Consider the following 23,228-nt stretch of genomic DNA (forward strand, 5'->3'; position numbering starts at 1 on the left):
GATTATAAGAGGTCACTGCTCAAGCTAGTCCGATTGATTCCGATCGACTAATCGATTGATCAACTAATCCCTCAAGCGCTACACGGACGATATTGCATATTTTTCGAGCTTTATCGGTGGTTGAGATCAAATGTTTATGATTGCCCCGGTGGTGGGGAAAAAATCTGGAGGCTTAATCATCAGTAAATTCAAGATGTAAATCTATCCATCTCTTTTGTACAAGTGGGAGTTTTGCTGGTGGTGCTGGAGGAAATCGTTAGCAATTATCCTCCGGATATCAGTGTGGATATCAATACAGCAAAGTAGTGTGGACAGACTGACAAACAGTCGGGCAAAGATGAAGCAACAGACAACGCTGGAAAACAAAATGCGTCAGTAAGATCTTGCGTAAGAAAACATTTTCAAAACATTGTAGTTCCCTTAATTGAAATCATCGCATTTCTGAGACACAGGAACAGACCTTGGGCAACGTTTGTCTGATGGTTCAACATCCTGAAGTGATTAACCAGCAATGATCTCTTGGAATTTAAACAAGGAGACAAGCCTTGAATCTGCAACCCCTAAAGCAGTCTGACAGGGAATCACTTAAAAAAATACAGCAGGGCACAAAGTCCCTCTGACTTTGCTTTCTAGAATTCAAATTGGAAAAGGGGGAAGGATCTGTAGACTGTGATGTGGCAGAGTCTGGCAAACGCCCAGTTTGTCTAAAGCAATTTAAGGGAAATGCACCAGCTGCAAGAGAGAGCATTACCTATGTTATACAATCAAATCAAATCTAAAAAAAGTGAATTTTGGATGTCCCATCAAATGATGACAGCGATAGATCACCCTGTTGCAGCATATGGACAAAAATGAAGCCAAGGCCACATATTAATTTAAACGTACTAAACGTAAGTTTTCCCTGCCACTGGACGTGGTCTCTTGCTGGGAGCGGATGGTGGTGATGGTGGTCGCTTGCCAAGTGCTTCAGCCATCGCTGCGTTTACAATACAGGTTACAATGAGGTTATAATGCGCCCTGTGAGCACAGCCTGGAAGCTACGGTTACTCGCTAGGCCGGCCAGGCCGAGGCTAGCTGGCGGGCATGCTAACGCCAGTAGAAGAAAAAAGTGAGAGATATAGAGGGCACCAGTGGAGAGTAAAAGCTCTGGGAGAGTAAAAGAACGAAGTTTGATGCTGAACTCACATTGCTCCTTCTAAACTGGTAAGTAAACAGCTGTTAATGCTAACGCTGGCTAGGTAGCGATAGCAAAACTTAAATATAGCACCTTTAAATATAATGGTATTTGTAGTTAATTAGCTAAAATCTGCAAAGCCAGCAAAACATTCCTTCAAACGGTTTGTTTATAAACAGAGGTGTAACCTACCTCTTTTGGCGACAATATGGAAATATAGTCCTCATAGATGGAGCGCGCTTTCTCCTCGATGGCGCTCTTGTTGATCTCCTGTTTGAGGTCTTCGCAGGCCAGCCAGAACAGCATGTTCTCCTCGCTGTACTCCGTCCGCAGGAACTCCCGGAAAACATTCCGGCCCGCCGGGTTCCTCATCAGCTTGTCGAAGGACTGAGACCAGAGCCGGATCTCTTCCACCGAGGGTTTGGTGCTGGGGGAGGGAGAGTGGAAATACGGTTCTTGATTTGTTCTTTCAGGAATTCATTCACTCTTTTACGTATAATGTGTCTTATTCCTCTGTGCAGAGCTCCGTTGTCAATGAGCCACGCGTTTCCTGTATAACCACGAACACGACCAGTGTAGTTTATTTTGACTCTTTGAGTAACGTCTGCTAAAAACTACAATGGCCAGTGGTTTCAGGGAACTACCAATTTATTTTTATTTTTTTAATAAGACTATATATTTGTGACCTGTTTTTAAAGATTCAAACTCTTCAGTAGGAACCAGTGGGCTTAGGGCTGAGTGCCACAGCCAGGGCAGGGCAGCTGGAAAGTATGACGGATGAACACATTGTTGATTTTGGTCTTTTCATGGGATTGACGATAAGTTGACAATAAAAGAATATTACGGGCCTCATACTTACTTATTGCCGAACATTACATACTAAAGTGTAAGCAAAACTGGAATGTTAGCACGCTGTAGGTAATACATTAGAATGTTAATCTACTCTAATCTAATTTCTATTTTAACCTTTCCCAACTGACCCTATACGAAATTTGATTAAAATTTGTTTACAAATTCTAAAGATATCCTGCTAAACAAAGAGAGAAACTGGACTGAAACGAGCATATTTTTGGCCGAGGATCGAACCGGCCCAGCAGACTCACCAAGCTTCACAGTTTGGTATGGATTCCATCTTGGTGTCCTGTGATATTCTCTTCCTCCTCCTCCGCCTCCGCCTCTCCTCTTCATTCCTGACAGTGAGACTGACATGATAAAACGGCTTTCAGACAGGAAACACACACACACACACACACACACACACACACACACACACACACACACACACACACACACACACACACACACACACACACACGCACACACTTGTCTTACATTAGTTGTGAGGACACTCATTAACATAACTGACATAATCCCCTAACCCTGACCTTAACCATCACAACTAAATTCCTAACCCCAGCCCTGACCCCAACGCTAACCTAGACCTGATTCTAACCTGAACCCTAAAACCAAGTGCTAACCCAAGAACAGCCCTTTATAGTTGTGAGGACCGGGCCAAAATGTCCTCACAACAATGGTTTCAAACTAAAATTTGTCCACACAACCGAAGACAGACGTGTACACACACACACACACACATAGACACACACAGACACACACACACACACACACACACACACACACACACACACACACACACACACACACGCAGCTGACAGAAGAGTAATTGCTCTCAGAACTATAAATGCATAATGCACATGCACAATCATACGCCTTGATGTTACTACCCCAATTAATGACAATGACCACAGTTATGGTGACAGCAGCAAAGAGCAGGAGCGACAGGTGTCTAGACCTCCAGTGTGTGAGTGTGTGTGTGTGTGTAACAGAGAAAAAGAGCGAGCTCTAAAAATAATTAGCTCCCCTGTGGGAACTAAAGACACCCAATCACTCTACAGCTACTGGCTGACCAAGACTCAGCGTGTGTGACCTCCAGCAGGCGTGTATCCCTGTGTGTGTTTGCGTGTGTACATAGACGTGATTGGAAAACAAGTGGCTGTGGAGTACTCATCAAGCTCTGGCGGGACCTTCTCGCTTTATTTCCAGGCCGTGTACGCTCTGCTGCACATAAATTCAAAACTGCAAGTCTTTTAATAAGCTGTTTCATCAAAGGACACGTGTAACTCCTAAAAAAAAAAAAAAAAAAATTCAGCGCTACAGAGGCTGCAAGTATACCAAGTAAAAACCGCAAGAACCACGATAGGTCTGAGCAGGCTGCTTGTGTTTCCGCCTACAAGTTTCTGATGCTGGTAGAGATTGTTGCAAAGGGAAGACAAGATCAAGTCACTTCGAGGAGGCCTCAGTAGCCTGCTCCCTCCGGGTAACATTCGATAAATTTTGTGATCCAGAAAATGTCGTTGAAAAGCCATTTTCTGCTGCAAACTCTCTGCTCCCTGTGGTGAATGTGAGCGAATCAAAGAACACGAACATGACGACTGCTGCTGTTACTGTCAGCGCAGCAGCAGTTTCCTGTTCAGCAATGATTCAGGGCAAATCTTCCATTGTTGCTCTATATCGCAAAGTCACAAAGTGAGTAAGGCATTTAGACACCAATGCTTTGGGTTCATGATGAGGGCACAACATGGCCTGATGCTGTGCTACAAACCCGTCTAGTATAGGTGCTAATGAAGGGGTGAAATGCAAAAAGCTATGTTTTAAACTCACACGTAATGTGAGGCTTTGCAGATGTGGTAAAGTGTATTACAACAATGATAAGGCAGCATCGTGTCATGTCTTTTTCCAGCTGTGTTAACAGGACCGCAGTACCCCCGGTGTGTGTTAGCTTACATTGGAGGTGCATATTTGCAGCGTGCATGTGCGCGTTTCTGTCTCCTACCATGAGCAGCTGCAACAGCAGCACCAGCAGAAGCAGCAGGCGTTGGGCCGTTGGGAATTCTGGGTAGGGGTCACGCCCCGCCCCCCTCCCGTCCCGCTCAGTGCCGAGGTCTCGCTGCGACCTCCCCCCATGGCCGGCTCGCCCCCTCGCTCGGCCGGGATCGGACCAGTGTACTGCACGGGGAGAGAGAGAGAGAGGGAGATACTGTGATTTCTCCTGAGCTGCTGGTGGAAGAAGTAGTAAAAAAAGTCCTGCATTCAAACACATTTTGATGTATTACATTAATAAATTGTTGACACTGAGTAGTGTTTTACTGTTGTAGCTGATTGAGGTGGAGGTACTGCAGTCTTAACTATTTCATCTGCTGTTAAATAGTTCAGCGGTTCCCAAAGTATGAGTCAAGCCCCTTCCAGGAGGTCATAAGACAAATCTGAGGGGGTCGTGAGACGATTAATGTAGTGGGAAAGATTAAAAAAACAAACAAAAAAAAACAAAGTTCCCCTACACAAATTGATACTCAGTCTTTAAATGAAACCATTTGAGAGGTTCAGAGGGGAAACGTCTCTTTTCTGGAACTGCGAACAACTCGCAGACATCTGATACGCATCTTTTGGGAGGAGTCACAGGCCTAAACGGTTGGGAACAACTGGTATATTGAATAATGAATTTTATAAGATTATCATATGCATTTTTATGTGGGATCTTAATCTGGAAAGTAACCAGAGCTGTAGCTGCAAAACAGTAATGTGGTAAAATAAAAAACACAGTATTCCTCTTCTGAAATGTAGTGGAGTAGAAAAATAAAGCAGCATAAAATGGAAATGCGATATAAGAAAAGTAAAATACAAGTATCTCAAAATGATACTAAAGTACTGTACTTGAGTAGAGATACCACAGAAACTTGCCTTCTAGCATCAATCGCTCAACCCGCAATTCATTTTGAGACATCGGTACAATTTTGTAAAAACCCCACAAGAGACTCCAAAAACCCGTGAAAGTTTCGAGTGGCACTTTTGCCTTTGCAGAGCCCGAGGTCCATCCCGACATGGCTCTGGGAAAGTTGACCAAAGCCCCCTGCTGACAACAGATAGACCCTCAGGTCAGTCAGGATGAGACGCAGCCACATCCAGTGGGCATCAGTTTGCTTGACGGCGTACGGAAAAAAAAAAAAAACACACGTTCCTGAAAACAATATGTTCTGACATGTAGAAATGTGTCTGCTCTGTCAACACCGCTGGTGTCAGACAGGGGCTAAAAATTCTCTTCACGTGATCGTCTTTGTTTACAGTAATCACACTGAGATAGCAGTCAATAAGGCAATTGTGTGTGTGTGTGTGTGTGTGTGTTGTCCTCATGGAGGCTGCATGATTATAAATTCACAGTTAAAAACATTTAAAGTCACTAAATATTCTAAACAGGGTTTGCAAAAAAAACTGTTTTCGGTCGGGTTTTGGTTTATTGGCAACATGAGTTTCAGTCCCGCCAGACCGGTCTTTACATTCTGTGTGTCTCTGTTTATCAGACAAGCCAATAATAATAATCTAATTGTAAACTGAGATGGGAGGGAGAGGAAAAGTGGAGAGCAGAGAAGAAAGAAAGATTTGTCAGTGAGATGAAGCAGCCGAGTAAATTTCAGTGACTCCAGGGCGCAGTTATGAGCACTCCTTTGCAGCGTAACATGCTTTTAGGTTTCCACAAAAAAACAGTGGGAGTAAAGCCGTTTACACGAACTAACTTCGGATTTAGATTAAGATGAAGGAAAAAAATAATGAATCAGTCTCGACCACATTCTGGTCAGCATTCACTTTTCCTTCTCTTTCTACGCAAACAGGGGGTGAGATGGGAGGAGGGGAGAGACAGTGAGGGAAAAAAAGAAAAAACACGAGAGGGAGGTTAAATTACGACCTGGGAGACAGCGAGAAAGAGAGAGAAGAAATAAATGGATAGAGACAAGAGAGAGATTATGGGGTAAAAGAGGAGAGAAACTAACAAATTCCATACCCTCTAACAATTTGAGAGAGGGTATGGAAGAAGAGAGAGAGAGAGAGAGACCATGTAGAATAGAGGAAGTGAAAGAGAGCGAGTATGGAGACAGACCGGGCGATGTGATGCATCATGTGATTGAGTTGTGATCGCACAAACACACACCAAGATAATCACACAAACACACACAGGTTCCTCTACTTTGGGTTCTGGACTGGGGAGCCTGAATCGCTGGATGTGCAGATGTTGCCGGAGATTTTTCGGGGTTTAAAAAAAAATACCATTCCTATTTGTATATGTTTAAAACTTCCTCCATGCTCTTACACAAAGTATGTGACACTGCTCCAAGCTCAAATACGAGTCATGACTTTTTTAAACCCTGTGCGCCGGAAAGAGTTAAACGCGGCCATAGGGGCAAATACACACATACTGTCTGGTCACGCCCAGTAACACATGAATGAGTACATTGTGTACGCCATGTACACACACACACACACACACACACACGTATGCCCAAAGAAGCATTTACAAAGAAAAGCACTGCAAATGCACTCAAATACGCCCACACACACACACACACAGAGACACACACACACAGAGACACAGAGCTGAGTGTGTGTCATGTAGACAATTCCGAGTGGATGCTATCATCGGCGGACTGGATACGTTTGTTATCTTTAAATTCCTCTAAAATGGTGAAACTACAGCTAAACTAACATTAGCCTCCAGCTGCCGGCACAGGGACAGATGTGGGCCGCTGACCTCCGTGTGTGTGTGTGTGTGTGTGTGTGTCCTCATGGAGGCTGCATGATTATAAATTCACAGTTAAAAACATTTAAAGTCACTAAATATTCTAAACAGGGTTTGCAAAAAACTGTTTTCGGGTCGGGTTTTGGTTTATTGGCAACATGAGTTTCAGTCCGCCAGACCGGTCTTTACATTCTGTGTGTCTCTGTTTATCAGACAAGCCAATAATAATAATCTAATTGTAAACTGAGATGGGAGGAGAGGAAAAGTGGAGAGCAGAGAAGAAAGAAAGATTTGTCAGTGAGATGAAGCAGCCGAGTAAATTTCAGTGACTCCAGGGCGCAGTTATGAGCACTCCTTTGCAGCGTAACATGCTTTTAGGTTTCCACAAAAAAACAGTGGGAGTAAAGCCGTTTACACGAACTAACTTCGGATTTAGATTAAGATGAAGGAAAAAAATAATGAATCAGTCTCGACCACATTCTGGTCAGCATTCACTTTTCCTTCTCTTTCTACGCAAACAGGGGGTGAGATGGGAGGAGGGGAGAGACAGTGAGGGAAAAAAAGAAAAAACACGAGAGGGAGGTTAAATTACGACCTGGGAGACAGCGAGAAAGAGAGAGAAGAAATAAATGGATAGAGACAAGAGAGAGATTATGGGGTAAAAGAGGAGAGAAACTAACAAATTCCATACCCTCTAACAATTTGAGAGAGGGTATGGAAGAAGAGAGAGAGAGAGAGAGACCATGTAGAATAGAGGAAGTGAAAGAGAGCGAGTATGGAGACAGACCGGGCGATGTGATGCATCATGTGATTGAGTTGTGATCGCACAAACACACACCAAGATAATCACACAAACACACACAGGTTCCTCTACTTTGGGTTCTGGACTGGGGGCCCTGAATCGCTGGATGTGCAGATGTTGCCGGAGATTTTTCGGGGTTTAAAAAAAAATACCATTCCTATTTGTATATGTTTAAAACTTCCTCCATGCTCTTACACAAAGTATGTGACACTGCTCCAAGCTCAAATACGAGTCATGACTTTTTTAAACCCTGTGCGCCGGAAAGAGTTAAACGCGGCCATAGGGGCAAATACACACATACTGTCTGGTCACGCCCAGTAACACATGAATGAGTACATTGTGTACGCCATGTACACACACACACACACACACACACGTATGCCCAAAGAAGCATTTACAAAGAAAAGCACTGCAAATGCACTCAAATGCGCCCACACACACACACACAGAGACACACACACACAGAGACACAGAGCTGAGTGTGTGTCATGTAGACAATTCCGAGTGGATGCTATCATCAGCGGACTGGATACGTTTGTTATCTTTAAATTCCTCTAAAATGGTGAAACTACAGCTAAACTAACATTAGCCTCCAGCTGCCGGCACAGGGACAGATGTGGGCCACTGACCTCCGTGTGTGTGTGTGTGTGTGTGTGTGTGTTTGAAGCCAGCACTTCAGAGAGCGGGCGAATGTGACGGAGTGGTCAGTGATGCTGGTAACATCGTAGATTGGTCAATGAAAGCCGCGGCCTGCAGTATTTTCGTGTAACTGAAAAAATCCTCTGCCGGCTGCAGCGGCTGCTCGATAAACCACGGCCGTGACTCAACATAAAGCCGGTGCCTGAAGCAAAACGAAAGATGTGGCAGATTTGATGGATATTTGCTGCAACACATCTTGTATATTTCATTCATTTCGGTCTCAACTATTGAACGACATGACGGCACGTTTAGATTCTTCTACTTCAGCAGATGCACATGCGTGTTGCTCAGCCGAACAATAATTGAATTCGTACTCAAAATCGCTGTTTGTTGAATATTTCTATTTGAGGCCCCGTTTAGCAAAGTCCTCGACCGTCCCCTTGTCAAAGATCGCGGCTCCAAAGAACCCCGTGTCCGAGGCGAGTTGAGTTGAGCTGCAGCTACTTCAGACATGTCTATGAGCAAAAAAAGTGGGCTGGGGTAGAAAGCGGGTATATGCAATGGAAACAGACTTCATGGCGTACGTGAGGTACGCGATTTATCCGTCACTCAGGCCCCAGCTCCACCGAAGAGACGGAAAAAATAGCAGCGATGCAAACACCAGATCTGAGCGGAGCAAAGAGGAGACCGCAACGTCTGATGCATTAATACACAAGTGTCGAATTTCCAACACGTTTTCCACATTGTTTTCGCCGCTTCGAACGGTGCCGTTTTTATTACGTGATCTCATTGAGCCCTCTTCCTCTGCAACGGTTTAATGGCGCCTGGCTGGGGAATTAGCGCCACCTGTGTTTTAGCTCGATAACGGTAGCGGAGGGAAACGCATTTCCTTCGTATTTTCTTTTCTTAAGTTTGAAATGTACCGTGAGTTTCCTTAAAAGTTCACTGTCCGGTGCAGCGGTAGATGCTTGAATATCTTTAATTCCGACACCAAGCCAAGGGAACCTGTTTTAGTTTTTCACGAAGACTGATAAAAGACATTTTATTATAAAACCACAGATAGATTATGAAATCTGCATACCGTGTTTCAACATGGTGCCCGTTTATGCCGACGACAGTTGCTCACTCATACGTTTTCATGCACGTAATGAATAGATTTTCTAGGCTCTGGAAAGTTTTACAAACTTTTAAACTACGCAGTTTTTTGCTGAAGGTGTCCTGCCAACAGTTTTACAGATCTCTCTCTTCTGGGGGAAAATGTTTTGTCCTGCGGTACCAAGGTTGGCCACAAATTGGCAGCAAGGCTGATGCAACACGCTCTCATCCAGCTCTCTTGTTACACCCACAGCGACAGCCCACGGAGTTGCAGATGCTATGTAATAAGTACTTCATTTATAAAGCACAAAGTTAACAAGGTGGTTAGCCTGGTTTTCAGCAGCATTACAACATTAAGAAAGAAGAACGAATTAGAAATTAGGCAGGAAAATTAGTCATTGAAAATAAAATAAAACCAGGTCTTCAGGTCTGCGTGACCCCAACACACCGCCTGAACGAAAGAACTTCAATTTGAAGTGAACTGATATGTTCCTCCGTTAACGTGTGTTTGCGCAAGGCAGCCAACTGTGGAGCTGCCGACAGGTGTACAGCGCGTGCGTGAGTGCGCCCGCCGCTGAAATTCACACGAATCGCACAGACAGCCACGCACTGCACTGTCACCGTGTACCTGACCCGTCAGAGCAAAGACAGAGGAACACTCCCTTCCTCTCTTTCGACACCCGCACCAGCTTTTTTAAAAACAGACCAATCAGATTTCTGCTTTTGTTTGTGCGTGTGTGTGTGTGTGTTAGAGAGAGAGAGAGAAGGCAAAGTGCGTGTGTAAATTTATGTTTTTCTAGAGTTGATGACTGAAGATGGGGAGGTCAATTAACAGTTTGATTAAGGAAGAAAGAGAAAACAAAGAGTGAAAAAAGACTTTACAAAGACAAAGACAGAAAGAAAGAAAAAAGAAAATGTGTACAGTTCCTGAGCAGATGTCCCACTTCCTCTTTTATTCCACTTTAAGTGTGTGTGTGTGCATGTGTGTTTAACAGGATTTGAGTTGGAGTGTTAATCTGATTACACTAGATGACATTAGAAAGATTTAGAAATCTCACACACACACACACACACACACACACACACGCGCAGGCCAATAAGGGACCCTAATGGACTGGTTAGGAGTGTAAATGCCTTTAATTTCCTTAGTTGCATCGTCCTGTGGAGAAATCCGAACTAGAAACCTTGAAGCTGCCGGTTCACTTCGTTAGAACCGTGTATCGGATGGTCGAGTAGCTCGGGAAATACCCGAAGGGGTAAACGGAAACAGCCCCCAGCTGTTTCCGCGCATTTCAGAAACTTGATCATCTGACTTTCACACCCAATTCACATGATTGTCCAGCTGTGCAGAGGTAAAAAAAAAAAAAAACGGAGCGAGGTTTTGAACCTCTCTCTCAGGATCTCTTTTTTTTTTTCTTTCCAATTTCGGTCCTTTTTCATGTTTACAACTAAGTGCAACACTATGAGTGTCTTCCAGGAGCAAATAATCGATGGGCATTGATAAGATTTTATCGCTACCAGTGCCATTATCAATTCTGCTTAACAGTCCGATTCTTTAGGGATTCCCTTAACGATTCCTGATCAATTTTCTGTGCTGAAAAAAAAAAAAAAGAAGCAGGACCTACGCAGGTTTTCGGCGTCAACGCGACTGTTTTATTAACTCTGAGTCTGTGATCATCTAAAAAGGATGAAATGAGCGAATATTTGTACAGCATTCGTTCTCGCTGAGGTTTTCTTAGTCCAATCTGCTAAGCCTGCCTGCGTGGCACTAATGTTATTATAACCCTGGGTATTTACCCTCGGAAACCAACGTGCTGCTCGGGGGGGGGCAGTGGCACTTGTGTGCAGAGTGTCAAACACATGGCACTCCCGGAATTTAAGTCCGTGTCGCGTGGAGAGATGTTTCAGCATAGTCATTACACCTTCCTCCGTGAAATGAACACCCACTTATAAAACAACGTTTTCGAGAAAAATCTCAAGATAAGTGAATATTAACATTAACATACTGTAAATAAGAAATTGTAGAAATTGATAAAATATAACTCTTAGCTTTGGCTCTGCTGCCTGGTAATTAATCCAGTCCTCACAATATTAATTAGCTTTGGCTATAAAATGTAAACACAAGTCTATGGACTATGGCTGCAGCTTTATTATTAATTGTATCAGCTGCATCAGGTCCACTCAAACTGGCTCCCCCAGATTTCCTTTTATGCATTTTCAAATATACTGTAAAATACTATTTATACTGGGGCTTGACTGAATAGCTGATGGTTATTATTTACTGAGAGATGTGCATCCATTTGACCAGCTAATCTACATTTTATATCCAATATTTAATCAATAGTCGTTGTCAGGCCATTGCTTTCCATCTTGCGTTAGTCCGGAGTTGTAACTAAACCTCTGGTGGGAGACTAGATAATCACTGTCTTGTTTTAGGACTAAATTTCGTGCATTTTGTTCGAGGTTAGCGAGGCAGACAGACAGACTAGAGATGCACATCCTCTCACTGAAATTGTAAACATCGACACCCGCTTTGACATGAGGGGGAGGCGGGGGCCAGCATCAATAGAAGCAACTGCTAAGCTCGGAGGCGTACGACTCCGATGGTTCGGACAATTTGGAGCCGGTTCTCAGGTCCCATCCCTATTTCACTCTGCCTTCGAGTGCGGCCGGTCAGAACAGCTACTGTTTGAACCCTTTTGATTTGTGACATAGTCGGACATCATGTCATACAAACTGGTTCTTTTCCAGCATAACCCGACCCTCGCGGTTCTTTCGGACGGGTCCTTTCTTTGAGGCAGCTCTGCTTCAGTTTCAGTGCCAAGTCAGGGCCAGGGATTCATTCAAGTCACATTCTCCCAAAAGGTTGTTGCTGGAAGCTCGGTGACATAGTGTCTATTTGCAGGTCTTTCCATAGCTACAGCTGGTGGTCTGACACTCAGCTCCCGACCTGCATTAACTGATCAGCTGCTTGCTGTTTTTGCGGAAGAGGGTGGTTTGACATTAGCATGAGCCTCAGATAGCTAGCTAGGCCAGACGACAACCACTGTACGCTGCAGAGTTCATCAACACGGCTACCATGGCTATTTGACGTAGCCAAACCAAGCTGTACGGCAGCTACATCAAACTGTCCGGCTGGGGCAGGGTATTCAAATCACATGCTCAACACAACACACACACAGAGCTACAGATTCACCAGAGCCCAGAGGACTGCCTGCTACTTCGTGTCCTCGGGTGTGACTGCAGCGTGAATGTGACACTTGTCAGCCAAACAAACGTACCACAAAACCGAGTTCTGTCCATATTCTAAGGACACTAGTATAATAATGGACTGGGGAGTAACGATTTGAATGGGGAGATACACAGACGGTTATTTTGTTAGTGTTCAGCAACAAGAAATCCCACGACTGTTAGCCACTCTCGCTCCGTCAAAGCCTCATGGCAGCGATTCTAAGATCAAAATCAACACAGAAAAGCAAACCGAGTGTTGTTTCTCGCCTGCTGTTGCTCACATGAAGGTATCAACGAAAACAATCCAACTGTAGACTTAAGGGCACACACATCATCATCCATCAAAGTCCGTTGGTTACTTTTTTTTTGTAAGCTCGCGGTGGTCACCTTCTTTGTACGGCGCCAGCTTGTTCGTCCCTCCGCATGCCCCGGCAGCACAGACGGACTCACATACCACGGCGAAAAGAGCGAGACGAAATTCAAATTCAGAGAGAGCGAGTGCCAGGGCTTTCGTGTGCTGCGTGTCCATCTACCGACACAGCCGCGCACACGCGTGCACGCGCCTGCCAGCAGGGCTTAAGAAATTAAGCACTCACTTGAAGTATTAATCTGAGAGATTACTGCTCCATAATCTCACCACCTGATCGTCAACAGCCCTCTGTGTGTGTGTGTGGGTGTCTGTGTGTGTGTGTGTGTGGGTGTCTGTGTTTGTGTTTGTGTTTGTGTGTGTGTGTGTGTGTGTGTGTGTGTGTGTGTGTGTGTGTGTGAGAGACAGAGAGGTGAGGGTCACAATGACAGATCCAGAGACAGAGGGGATGAAATGAAAGAGCGAAGGGGACAAAAGCGAGAGTTAACGGGTTCTATATTTTGTCCCGTATTTAAAAATGTGGTTCCACCTTTTGTTTGTGTCGAAGTTAAACTAAACTGAACAAAAAGTTAGCAGAGGGAAGCAAGAAGAGGGAGACAGAAAAAGACGAATCAAGAGACATCACGACAAGGACATTAAGACACACTTGAAAACCTTCAGAGTCCTGAAGTCGGACGCTTTAAGAGCCAGTAGGTTACGAAACTATTGCATGGCTGCGATTTAGCAGAGCAGACTGCGGATGGGAATCATCTGCCAGTTGGTCAGTCCATCCGATGCTTAATCCACTGCGAGATACTTTTAATAAGTTCTATCGCCATGAAATCGGCAATGGAGAGCTTGTACGAAGAGGATGATTCCGAATGATTCTGGTGATCTCCTGAACTTCCCCCTCTGACTGACAAATTTACATTCATGCACCTCAGAGGAAGACCTCTCGGGACACGGCGTGATTAACAGGTTAACAGAGAGGTAACACTAGCAGCAGTTTGACCCGCAGATGTAGAGGCACCAAAGGCAAAGAAGGTAAAAGCGCTGCGACTTAGTGCAACAGCTACCGTTTTATACAGCTGCGGCTTCTCTTTGCTTGTGTATGTGTGTGTATTTGAGGTTTAATCTTTCACATTACAGAACCGTAACATGTAAGAGTTTTGTCAACTGTGGCCTGTTTTTTTGCTGAATACCGGGGAGAGTACAGAGCTCACTCTGCGGTGGGTGTCGTGGAGGACACGGGACTCGGTGGTGACGAAGGGAGGGGGATCCTCACCGGATCTTTTCTGACCGTTCAAATAAATAAAAGGGTGGTGGTGAGAAAAAAATAAAGGACAACTGTAGGTTTACCAAATTCTATCACCAGAGCTGAATATTTAAAATGTGAACTTGTTTTTTTTAAAAGATATCTAACATTTCTGTTGTTTTTTGGTAAAATAGATTCTTCTGTCAACACTTACTGCAGGTACTCACAGTCAATTGACTGAGAAAGTCTAATTTTTCAGAGGTAAATAAATGGACTTCATTTATTTCACTAGTATCACGATTGTTTATACTGAGTCTAGTTTCAGACCATGACTCTCCACCCTTAAAAACCTAGCTTGTTTTGTCTGAAATCCGCACAATCAAACAAAATGCCCCGGTTAATCTGACAGGGTTTTCCTGTGATTTTGAAAACTCTTTCTTTCTGGGAATATATCGGTCCTTTCCCTGGATTCGCAGGATTTCTCAACCATAAATGAAGTTTGATTTTAAAAACAGAACTACAGATGATTCATCACAAAGTGGTATTTATTCTAATTATCGGATTCTTATACATATTTATTGGATTGTGTGGTAATATTTTCAGCGGAAAAATAATTCCTCTTTCAAGTACACCATCTTTGAGGTGGGAAAACACAATACAAACCATACAGAGTCGGCCGATCCTGCACCTGCTCTGCAATCAGCTCCACCGCTTTCATTTGCGATTGAGGCCCACGGATCAGACTGAGATCACCGTTGAAACGCCGGCAGAAGTTTACGGCGACAGATTTTGTCGTCTGCTTCATTCGCTCAATCTAAAAAATGTTTTGCCACACAGCTGAATTGTAATCTGCTATTCAAACATGGAAACGGCCATAATGACTGCATGGTGGTCTGGAGAAAGCGCCTCAGTGTCAAGACATTCCGTAGTCTTACATATGCGAATACGCGTCCACACAAACACACAAGTGCATACATTATAAAATCCTGCGACTCTGTGTGGGAAGAGGGACCCAATTTTGGTGTGAATTCCCTGAAAATGCCAGGATCTTAACTCCCTAACCCCAATCTCAACCCTGCTGATCCATTCAGGACATCCCCACTTAACACACAATCATAAAGATCTTTTCCTCAGCCTACAGTGGTTAATGCATTTCTTTCATTGGCCCATTCCCAACAAATCTGGCCTACGCAACACCGCTGTAATTTACAACGAGTTATTTAAACAGGCAGCAGTCTATTATGCTTCCCTACACCTTCAGCCATTATTTCCTCAGAAGTGAGTCGTCCATTTCTAGTTGTGAGTCATATTCTCATACGTTTTTTTCAAAGCCCTCAGGTTAGGAAACACTCGTGTGTGTCGATCACACGAAAGGAGACTTCAAGTTTATCTCAAAACTCCTGCGTTCAGAGACTTGAGGTCCGACGGAAAGGAGCTGCAGTAAAAAACCATCAAACAAAACCATCTCAACTACGGCTGCAACAAAGAATGATTTTCGTTAATAATTAACTGATTTTTTTAGTTTATGAAATGTCAACAATTGCCCTTCTCAAGTTATGAGAGCCCCCAAGACACAAACATCTTCAAGTGTCTTCCTTTGTGCAACCAACAGTCCACAACCCACAGATTTTTCACTTGAAATAATATAAAAACACAGAAACCAGCTCATTTTTACATCTGAGATGCTGGAACCAGAGAGTATCTGCCATTTTTGCTTGAATAAACTGTAAAAAAAACAAGTGGTTATCAAAAACGATGCCAACTGATTTTCCACTGTTGGCCTGATCGTTTTAATCAACTAATTGCTTCAGTGTACAACCCGTAACGAAACACATCCACAACACGGTACACAAACTCGAGTCTTCTTTATGTTGCTCAACTCTCTTGTCGAGCCTCTTTGTCTCACCTTTGTGTATCATCTTCGCTTAGCCAACATCTTATTTTCAGCCCTAGATGAGTGGGTGTAAAATGACCTACATCCTCAATTTCTGTTGCCACTGCTTCCATTTTCTCTCACTTATACGCTAAAACTGCTCAACTCCGTAAGCAGGTCCATGTTCCTGTATGTTTCTGTTCCGATCAGTGTGGCCTTGGCTGTATCGAAGGCTGTGTGAAGTCAGCGTGGGCAAAGGTGACGGCTAAATGTGCACCACCTGTTTTCTGGTGGCTTTCCAATGTCCGTTCTTGTGGTTTTTTTGTTTTTTTTCCCCCAGTTACTCTTAGAAGTAGTTACAGGTGGATTTCAGTGAGCCAGACCCCAGATCCAGTACTGGAAAAAGAGGAAATGTTTTACGGAGGAGAGGACTTTTTCCAAACTCCTGCCCTGACATGTTGAACGCTGCTAAAGCTTCGCTAATGCACACACAGACACACACACACACACGCTTTATACAGTATGCTCCTATCCTCTCGCTCTTGATCTGTCTCTCTTCATTTACCCTCTCTCTTTGAAAGTGTCACACACACTCCCTCGCTTTCACACTAAAACGACTTTACAGTCTCATTCACAAACACACACACACACACACACACACACACAGTAAGTAGGTCAATAAATCCAGCCTAACAGCACAGTGTGGTGACAGATTCAAGGTTTTTCACCAGAGGGCTGCGCCGACAAACCATATCAGCTCCCAAATTCATCTCCTCTCCTCTCCTTATACGGACAAGCCTGCCTAAACACACACACACACACACACACACACACACACACACACACACACACACACACACACACACACGACAGAGGCTAGATACACACAATCAAGCCACAACTACTTTAGATGTGCATTCAAAGTGCACTAACACACTATCATGCCCACACATTTGCAACTACATACACGTGTCAACTCACAATCACACCACAACCACACCGCTACAACCATACAAGCTGCAACACATCCATTTCAAGAAGATGTTGACATCCCACAAACACGGTTAAGTGACATATAAGAAACTTAAAAAGACACTTGATGTGACAAAATGATATACATATATCTGTTCTCAGTAAGGTCTGGAAAGGTTTCGGGAAAGACTTGTTACTGTTTAGTTTTTCCAAAAGCAATTTTTCAGTTCTTTGAACACCACAAAACAAATTCAGTTCATCTCCACTGTAATAGGTCCCACTAAAGGTGAGTGGGTAAGAAAAAGTAGGGTTTTTTCTTTTTTTTTTTTTACATTCAGGCAGACCGAGCCTTTAAATTCATTGGGCCTCGTGCAAGAACCATTCGTACAATCAGATTTATTCTTAAGTGGCAGAAACAAGTAATTTCAGAGCATTTGTGTTTCTGCTTACGTACAAAACGGGACGGGGGGAAAACGTGGGGGGCTGGACTAGATGATTTTTATAATCGTATTTCGGCACAGCAACGTCTGTGTTTCAGTAGGGACATTCTCTCACACCGGCAGCTGCCTCAGGCACCGTATGCAGGTCTGAGACCAGCATCATCCTCCGTGGCATCAAAAACTCCTGCTGTAGGCTATAACATTCTCTTGTCTAATATCTCCACGACTGCAACGTTCCCATGACCACCTCTCATGTTAGTCACGGACTGCTTTGCTTCAGAAAGATGTTTTTAGCATCCATCTTCATGTCACACCGTTCCCGCTGTATTTTTGTCACAGCTCTGCTCTGATGACACATCGCTGGCAGCTGTACGATTTGATATTGTCCTATCGTTTCGGCTCCCCCAATATGACTACTGACACTACAGATTAAATCAGATTGCTGATTTCTGACGGCAGGACGGAGAAAGCTCTGCGTTGTGAAATTCTGCTTCTTTTTTTTTTTTTTACCCCTCGGTAACATTTTTGTGAATGAATCTTGCCCACGAGCAGGCAGCCTTATATGGCAATATTAGGGGCGTCGATTAAGCAAAATCTCAGCGACACGCATCTCCTCAAGAACAGGTGGCAATCAACAGGCTGAAACATGAGATTTGTGACAGGTTCGTAAAAACGATAAGGAGAGCTCATGAATCCAACGTGGAACAATCATACGTAGAAAACCTCAAAGAAAAACAGAAAAAAGCAGGAGGTTTGGGATAAGAACACAACAGTCACACTTTCTGAAGATGCCGAAAAACAGCATCAGCTGAAGATCTCGAACAAAAAAATATTGGCAGCATTAGACGCTACCTTTCCTCCACAACATTCGTTATCCACCAGCAACACTTAAACAACATTCATATGGCGGTCCAAGCAGTGTATTGGCCAGAGACTGCCTTAACTTTACATTACAGCAAACCATTTGCCATTGGTATCAGCCATTGGTATCTGCGGACACTTGAAACCGGCTAATCCATCACAGTCGACGATTTGTGCACTTATCTCGTTGTAATGTCGTTGACTGCTGCCGAGCATTAAGTTTATAAAAGATGGCGGCAGAATACCAGACCCAGAAGCCCTAGCTGAAACCTTTAGCTGAATAATCGATTCGCGAATTAGCAGAAAACTAATCTGAAAAAATTTTGATAATCAGTCAATTGTTTAAATATTCTCCCCACTAGTTAGTAACGGGTATTGGAAGCCAAACATTTCATTGATGAATGGAGAAAATAATTGGCAGATGAATTGGTAATGCAAATAATTGTTAGCTGCAGCCTTACAATAAGCAGAAATAAACATGGAAACAAAAATGTGACTTTGATCGTTTCGTGCATTAACAAACTTGCCAAATCCTACTCTTCAATCGAAAATGCTGGAGCATCCTTGAACGCACCAAAACTCCCCCCTCGCATTTGTATTACATGCATCTTAAGTCTACTGAACCTATTTTAAAAATGATTTTCTTCTGTTGGATATAATATATTATTCATAGTATGTACTGCAAGTGTAAGCATTTGCTAATTCTACCTTAATAGTTTATACAGAAGTCATTGCCAAGGTAACTAACGGGGAATCAGATAAAGAATAAACAGTAAACTAAAGCTGCCTGCCTGGAAAATAGGAAATCCATCCGAAACTTTCTTTCTTGGAACATGTAAACTATGTAGTTATGTCGTTACTCAGCCAAAACATGCAAAACTACATATCCCCAAGATGTCCGCTTTTCAGGAACTGAGAAAAACAGCCTTGTTGAAAGCTTGATGACATTGCACATTCAAGTTTATCTTGCAGGGTGTTGAAAGAGTTTCATCAGAGAGACAACAGAGAATTTCCTCAATAACCCGCAGAGGGGTTTTTAAATCACACAAATTTGTATAATGAAACGATATCCAGCTTGGCAGACACTCTTATCGACAGTACTTCTTCTAACTTCTAAGTTTTCAGCATTGGCAGCCAGAGAGGAAATCTAACCACTAACACCGGTAAAGCCTTGCTCTATCTCTTCAGCTACAAAGTCACAACTTGCAAGAGTGCACAAAACAACCAAGCCCTGTTCAATAACCCTTGTGCAGCAGCAAAGCTCACCGGAGACGAGACGATTCAATGGTGGATCAACGTCGGACGACTGAATGAAAGAACAACGGGTCCTTCTTTTGCTAATAGCTATGATGACTCCATCAATCAACATACCTTCACTCCAGTAAAGGAGGAAGAGAGACAAAAGGCAGTCCAAGGCAACAGGAAAAGATGGAGAGAGAGAGAGAGAGGGGGGGGGGGCAGAGTCAGAGGTATTGTGACACACAAGGCTTCTTCGTTTCTTTCTGAAACTTGATGAATCAGACTTGGTGTCTACACACCCACACACACACACACACACACACACACACACACTAACCCAACCCTACTCGTCATGACTGCATGGGTCTATTCATGCCATTATGGCTTAAAGGGAAAAGCTGCTGAAAACCAGCATTTACATTCCTCCTTTCAATGAACTTGGACACAACTGGAGTCCAGTCTAGACTTGTCAAAGTCTCTCTCTCTTTCACACAAGCTCTAGAAGTCTGACTGCGTATCCCTCAAGCTACACACATGCTCCAGGCGTCCATGCATCAGATAGGAACACCTCCTAACAACTCTGTCGTGTCTTTCTCCTTGTTCCTTGATGGTAGGTTCAGTAAAAAAAAAGGGGTCGGCTGTTTGCAGGACTGCTGAGGGTAGCTTGCTTTCTTCTGACTGAATGAGCATGCACGTTACACGGCCAAAGTTATGTGGACAATCGTTTCCCAATACTTTAGTGTAAGGTTTGGTCTGGATCTGGTTTATGTGGTTTGGGCCCCTTAGTTCCAAAGAAGGGAAATCTCAATGCTACAGCATACAGTGATATTTCGGAAAGTAGCATGCTCCAAACTTTGCGGCAACAGTTTGGGGAAGGCCATTTCCTGTTTAAACATGACTATGCCCACATGTACATAGAGAAAGGGTTTACCTATTTTGATGTGGAAGAACTTGACTTGCAGGCACAGATCCCTGACCTCAACCGCAACCGACACGTCTGAGATGAGCTGCAACTCTGACTTGTGAGCCTTATCGCCCGACATCAGTGTTGGACCTCACTAATGCAATTGTGGCTGGATGGGAGTAAATTCCTGCAGCCAGGTTCCAAAATTTTGTCCAACACCCTCTCAGAAGAATGGAGGGTGTTATAGCGGCAGCCCATGGCTTCAGAATGAGATGGCTCAACAATCAGATACGGGCCAGGGTTTCCTGCTGCATATAAGAAAAATAAATACATTTTTTTTAAAAATCGAGCAGCATTACATAGCGAATGCCACATATGTAACCTTGATTAGCAAGATGAGACGCATCGCATTGTACGTTTGCGTCTCAGTCATTAACCAGAATAGCATATCGTAATGCCAGGAAACAGGAAACCTCCCGAATTTTTACACGTTGGGAAAAGTTGACACAACCAGCCCAATAAATCAATCACAATCAGGTGCTGAAGTGCGAGGGAAAAAATATAGAGTGGGGTTTTTCCCCCATTCTGCATTCCCATTTCAATTTTTCATTTAAACAATATCCTGAATATTGTTTCACACAGAGGCACAGGACTGTCCTGAATAATGTAACGACCCTATAGGTTTTCGACGAGGCTGCCAGTTTTAATTATTTCAACTTTCTTTAAAAAAAAAAAAACAAAAACATGTTCTGTCCATCATTTATGCATGGTGAATGAGTCTAAATACTACACTACCCATGAGCCTCAGGCGCCGTTGCTATACAGAAGAAACTAGTCAGAGGCACAAATGGGAACAGTTGGGAATTCAAACCACTTTGCTGTTGCAAACATGAAGCCATAAGCTGCTGAATTCTATCCAAACTGACCCTGAATGTAAAAGTGAATTCGTTCAAGCTGCAGATTGTGTTTTCAGTTTTCCCAACAGCATAATCTTTAGCTCCTGCCCACCATCAGCAGCTTACGAGACAGAATTTTAAACCCTGGGATTGGACGCTTCTTGCCAAAATGAAACTTGGGTGTCAGGGTTACTTTTCCCCAAAACTGCCTTTTTTTTTTTTTTTTTTAAATCAAAGAACCAGATATGTCGTAATGTAACTGAACCGGGGGAGTTTCAAGTTTATCCAAGTCATAGAAGTGCTCCAACTGTGAGTCACCTGACACTGTCTATGGGAAAAAATAATAGGACTTTTATTTCCAGAACCAGGAGCGCCCAAAATAACTCCTCCCAATTTTGTGGATGTCCTTCACATACTTTTGGCCACAAAGTGTATGTGTGAAGGTCTGTGGTTGCGTCGCAGTAGCAAATTTCAATCAAATTTCGCAGGAGGAGACATCCACGTATGCAGGGGGACTCCTACACGGTATTATAGCAGAAGTGGATCATCTGAAATAAACACGGCCTTCACTACCATCAGAAAAAATTCTAACATTAACTTTTGCCTCTGCTAACCAGTTTCCTAGTGTTTGATTACTTCAGTTAGCTTCTTACTACTAAGTTGCCACTGAGCAACGGGCTATGACCAAAGCGGACATAAATACAGACACTGCTTCACTGTACTTCATAGCCTGCAAGTAGTTCCCTTAACATCATCCTTGCATGCAGGGAAACATTCAAATGATTGATGATAGGAATGTAAAGAAGAGAGAGAGAGAACTAAAGAGAGAGGGAGGGGGGGGTGAAGAGGGGAAAATGGTTGGGTGGCAGATATAATGAGAGAAAAAAAGAGAGGAGGGAATGGGAAGAATGGGGGAGGACTAGATAAGAAAACAACATACAACAGAGGACAGACAGAGAGAGAGAGAGGGAGAGACAGGGACAGAGGGGAGAGAGAGACATGACAACCAGATAGGAGGGAAACAAGCTGGCAGCAGTTATATATAGTCAACGGTGGCAGTGACATGTGGAAATTATGACAGTTTAATTTAGGAGAATGATCAAGAGGAGGAGAGCAGAGGAGAGGAAGAGAAAATTGTTCAAATGAAAAGTATAATACAGCAGAGCCCCCGCCAATTTATGATTTTTGAGGTTGAGACCGATATCAATATTTGAAAGTTTAAAAATGATGATAAGGATGTATCCGTTGGTACATATCAGTTTGATTAAGCAGCCTATATCAAATTATCGGCTAGAAGCAAGAAAGCTAGGCTTTATATTGTTAGCTTTCATTTCTCAGATCTCTCTCCTTTTTTATTTCAATTCGTCTACCGTGCTAGAAAAACACTTGTTGACACTTCACCTTTTTTCACTTTGCGTTCTTTTAAGTGTTTGCGTTCTGCTGGACGCACGCCCGCTCGAAAATTTACTGCAATGTTGTCTGAGATGTGAGCACGCGCTTCCCAGGCAAGACTGGCTGGTCGTCTCAAGAGCTAGCAGGATGGCCCTTGAGACGACCGACCGGTGAGCCTCCACAGTCTTCCCCAGTGAGAACGGTCTTATCTCAGAGAGCCCTTGGGTGATTTACTGGGGACCCTAATGTCGCCACAGCATTTTGAGGATAAGTTATCAATTCTTTTGGAAAGTTAAAGTTAGGTCTGAGGGTCAAAATTTATAAAAAAAAATGTTACTAGTCATATTGGTTTGTCTGAAGGTAACTTTCAAAGGTGCACTGTGGAGTTTTAATGTTAGAAAACCAAAGTTATGTTTACATTTAATGCTTCTTAGCAACAGGCGTTGAGTGTATTCCTGAGAGTGCATTTTCCTTCCTTCGTTAAACCCTTGCCAAGACAATTTTTGAATATTTAAAATTGCG

General features: G+C 43.4%; 1 protein-coding gene across 5 annotated transcripts in view; it reads right to left on the bottom strand.

Annotated features, from left to right (window-relative positions):
- Positions 1-23,228, bottom strand: part of rgs19 (regulator of G protein signaling 19) — a 34,375-nt gene that overhangs the window by 3,517 nt on the left and 7,630 nt on the right. For 3 of the 5 annotated variants that reach the window (XM_040153047.1, XM_040153045.1, XM_040153048.1), the window contains 3 exons: positions 4,029-4,201; positions 2,278-2,376; positions 1,367-1,601 (listed from right to left, as the gene is read on the bottom strand). In XM_040153047.1, coding sequence (XP_040008981.1) covers positions 1,367-1,601; positions 2,278-2,376; positions 4,029-4,201 — 507 coding nt within the window. Of the gene's footprint in view, positions 1-1,366; positions 1,602-2,277; positions 2,377-4,028; positions 4,202-19,541; positions 19,647-23,228 lie in introns of those variants that run through there. The other 2 variants (XM_040153049.1, XM_040153046.1) reach the window with 2 other exon arrangements.

Source organism: Xiphias gladius, chromosome 18 (genome assembly GCF_016859285.1).
Source record: "Xiphias gladius isolate SHS-SW01 ecotype Sanya breed wild chromosome 18, ASM1685928v1, whole genome shotgun sequence".
In the NCBI taxonomy this organism is placed as follows: domain Eukaryota; kingdom Metazoa; phylum Chordata; class Actinopteri; order Istiophoriformes; family Xiphiidae; genus Xiphias; species Xiphias gladius.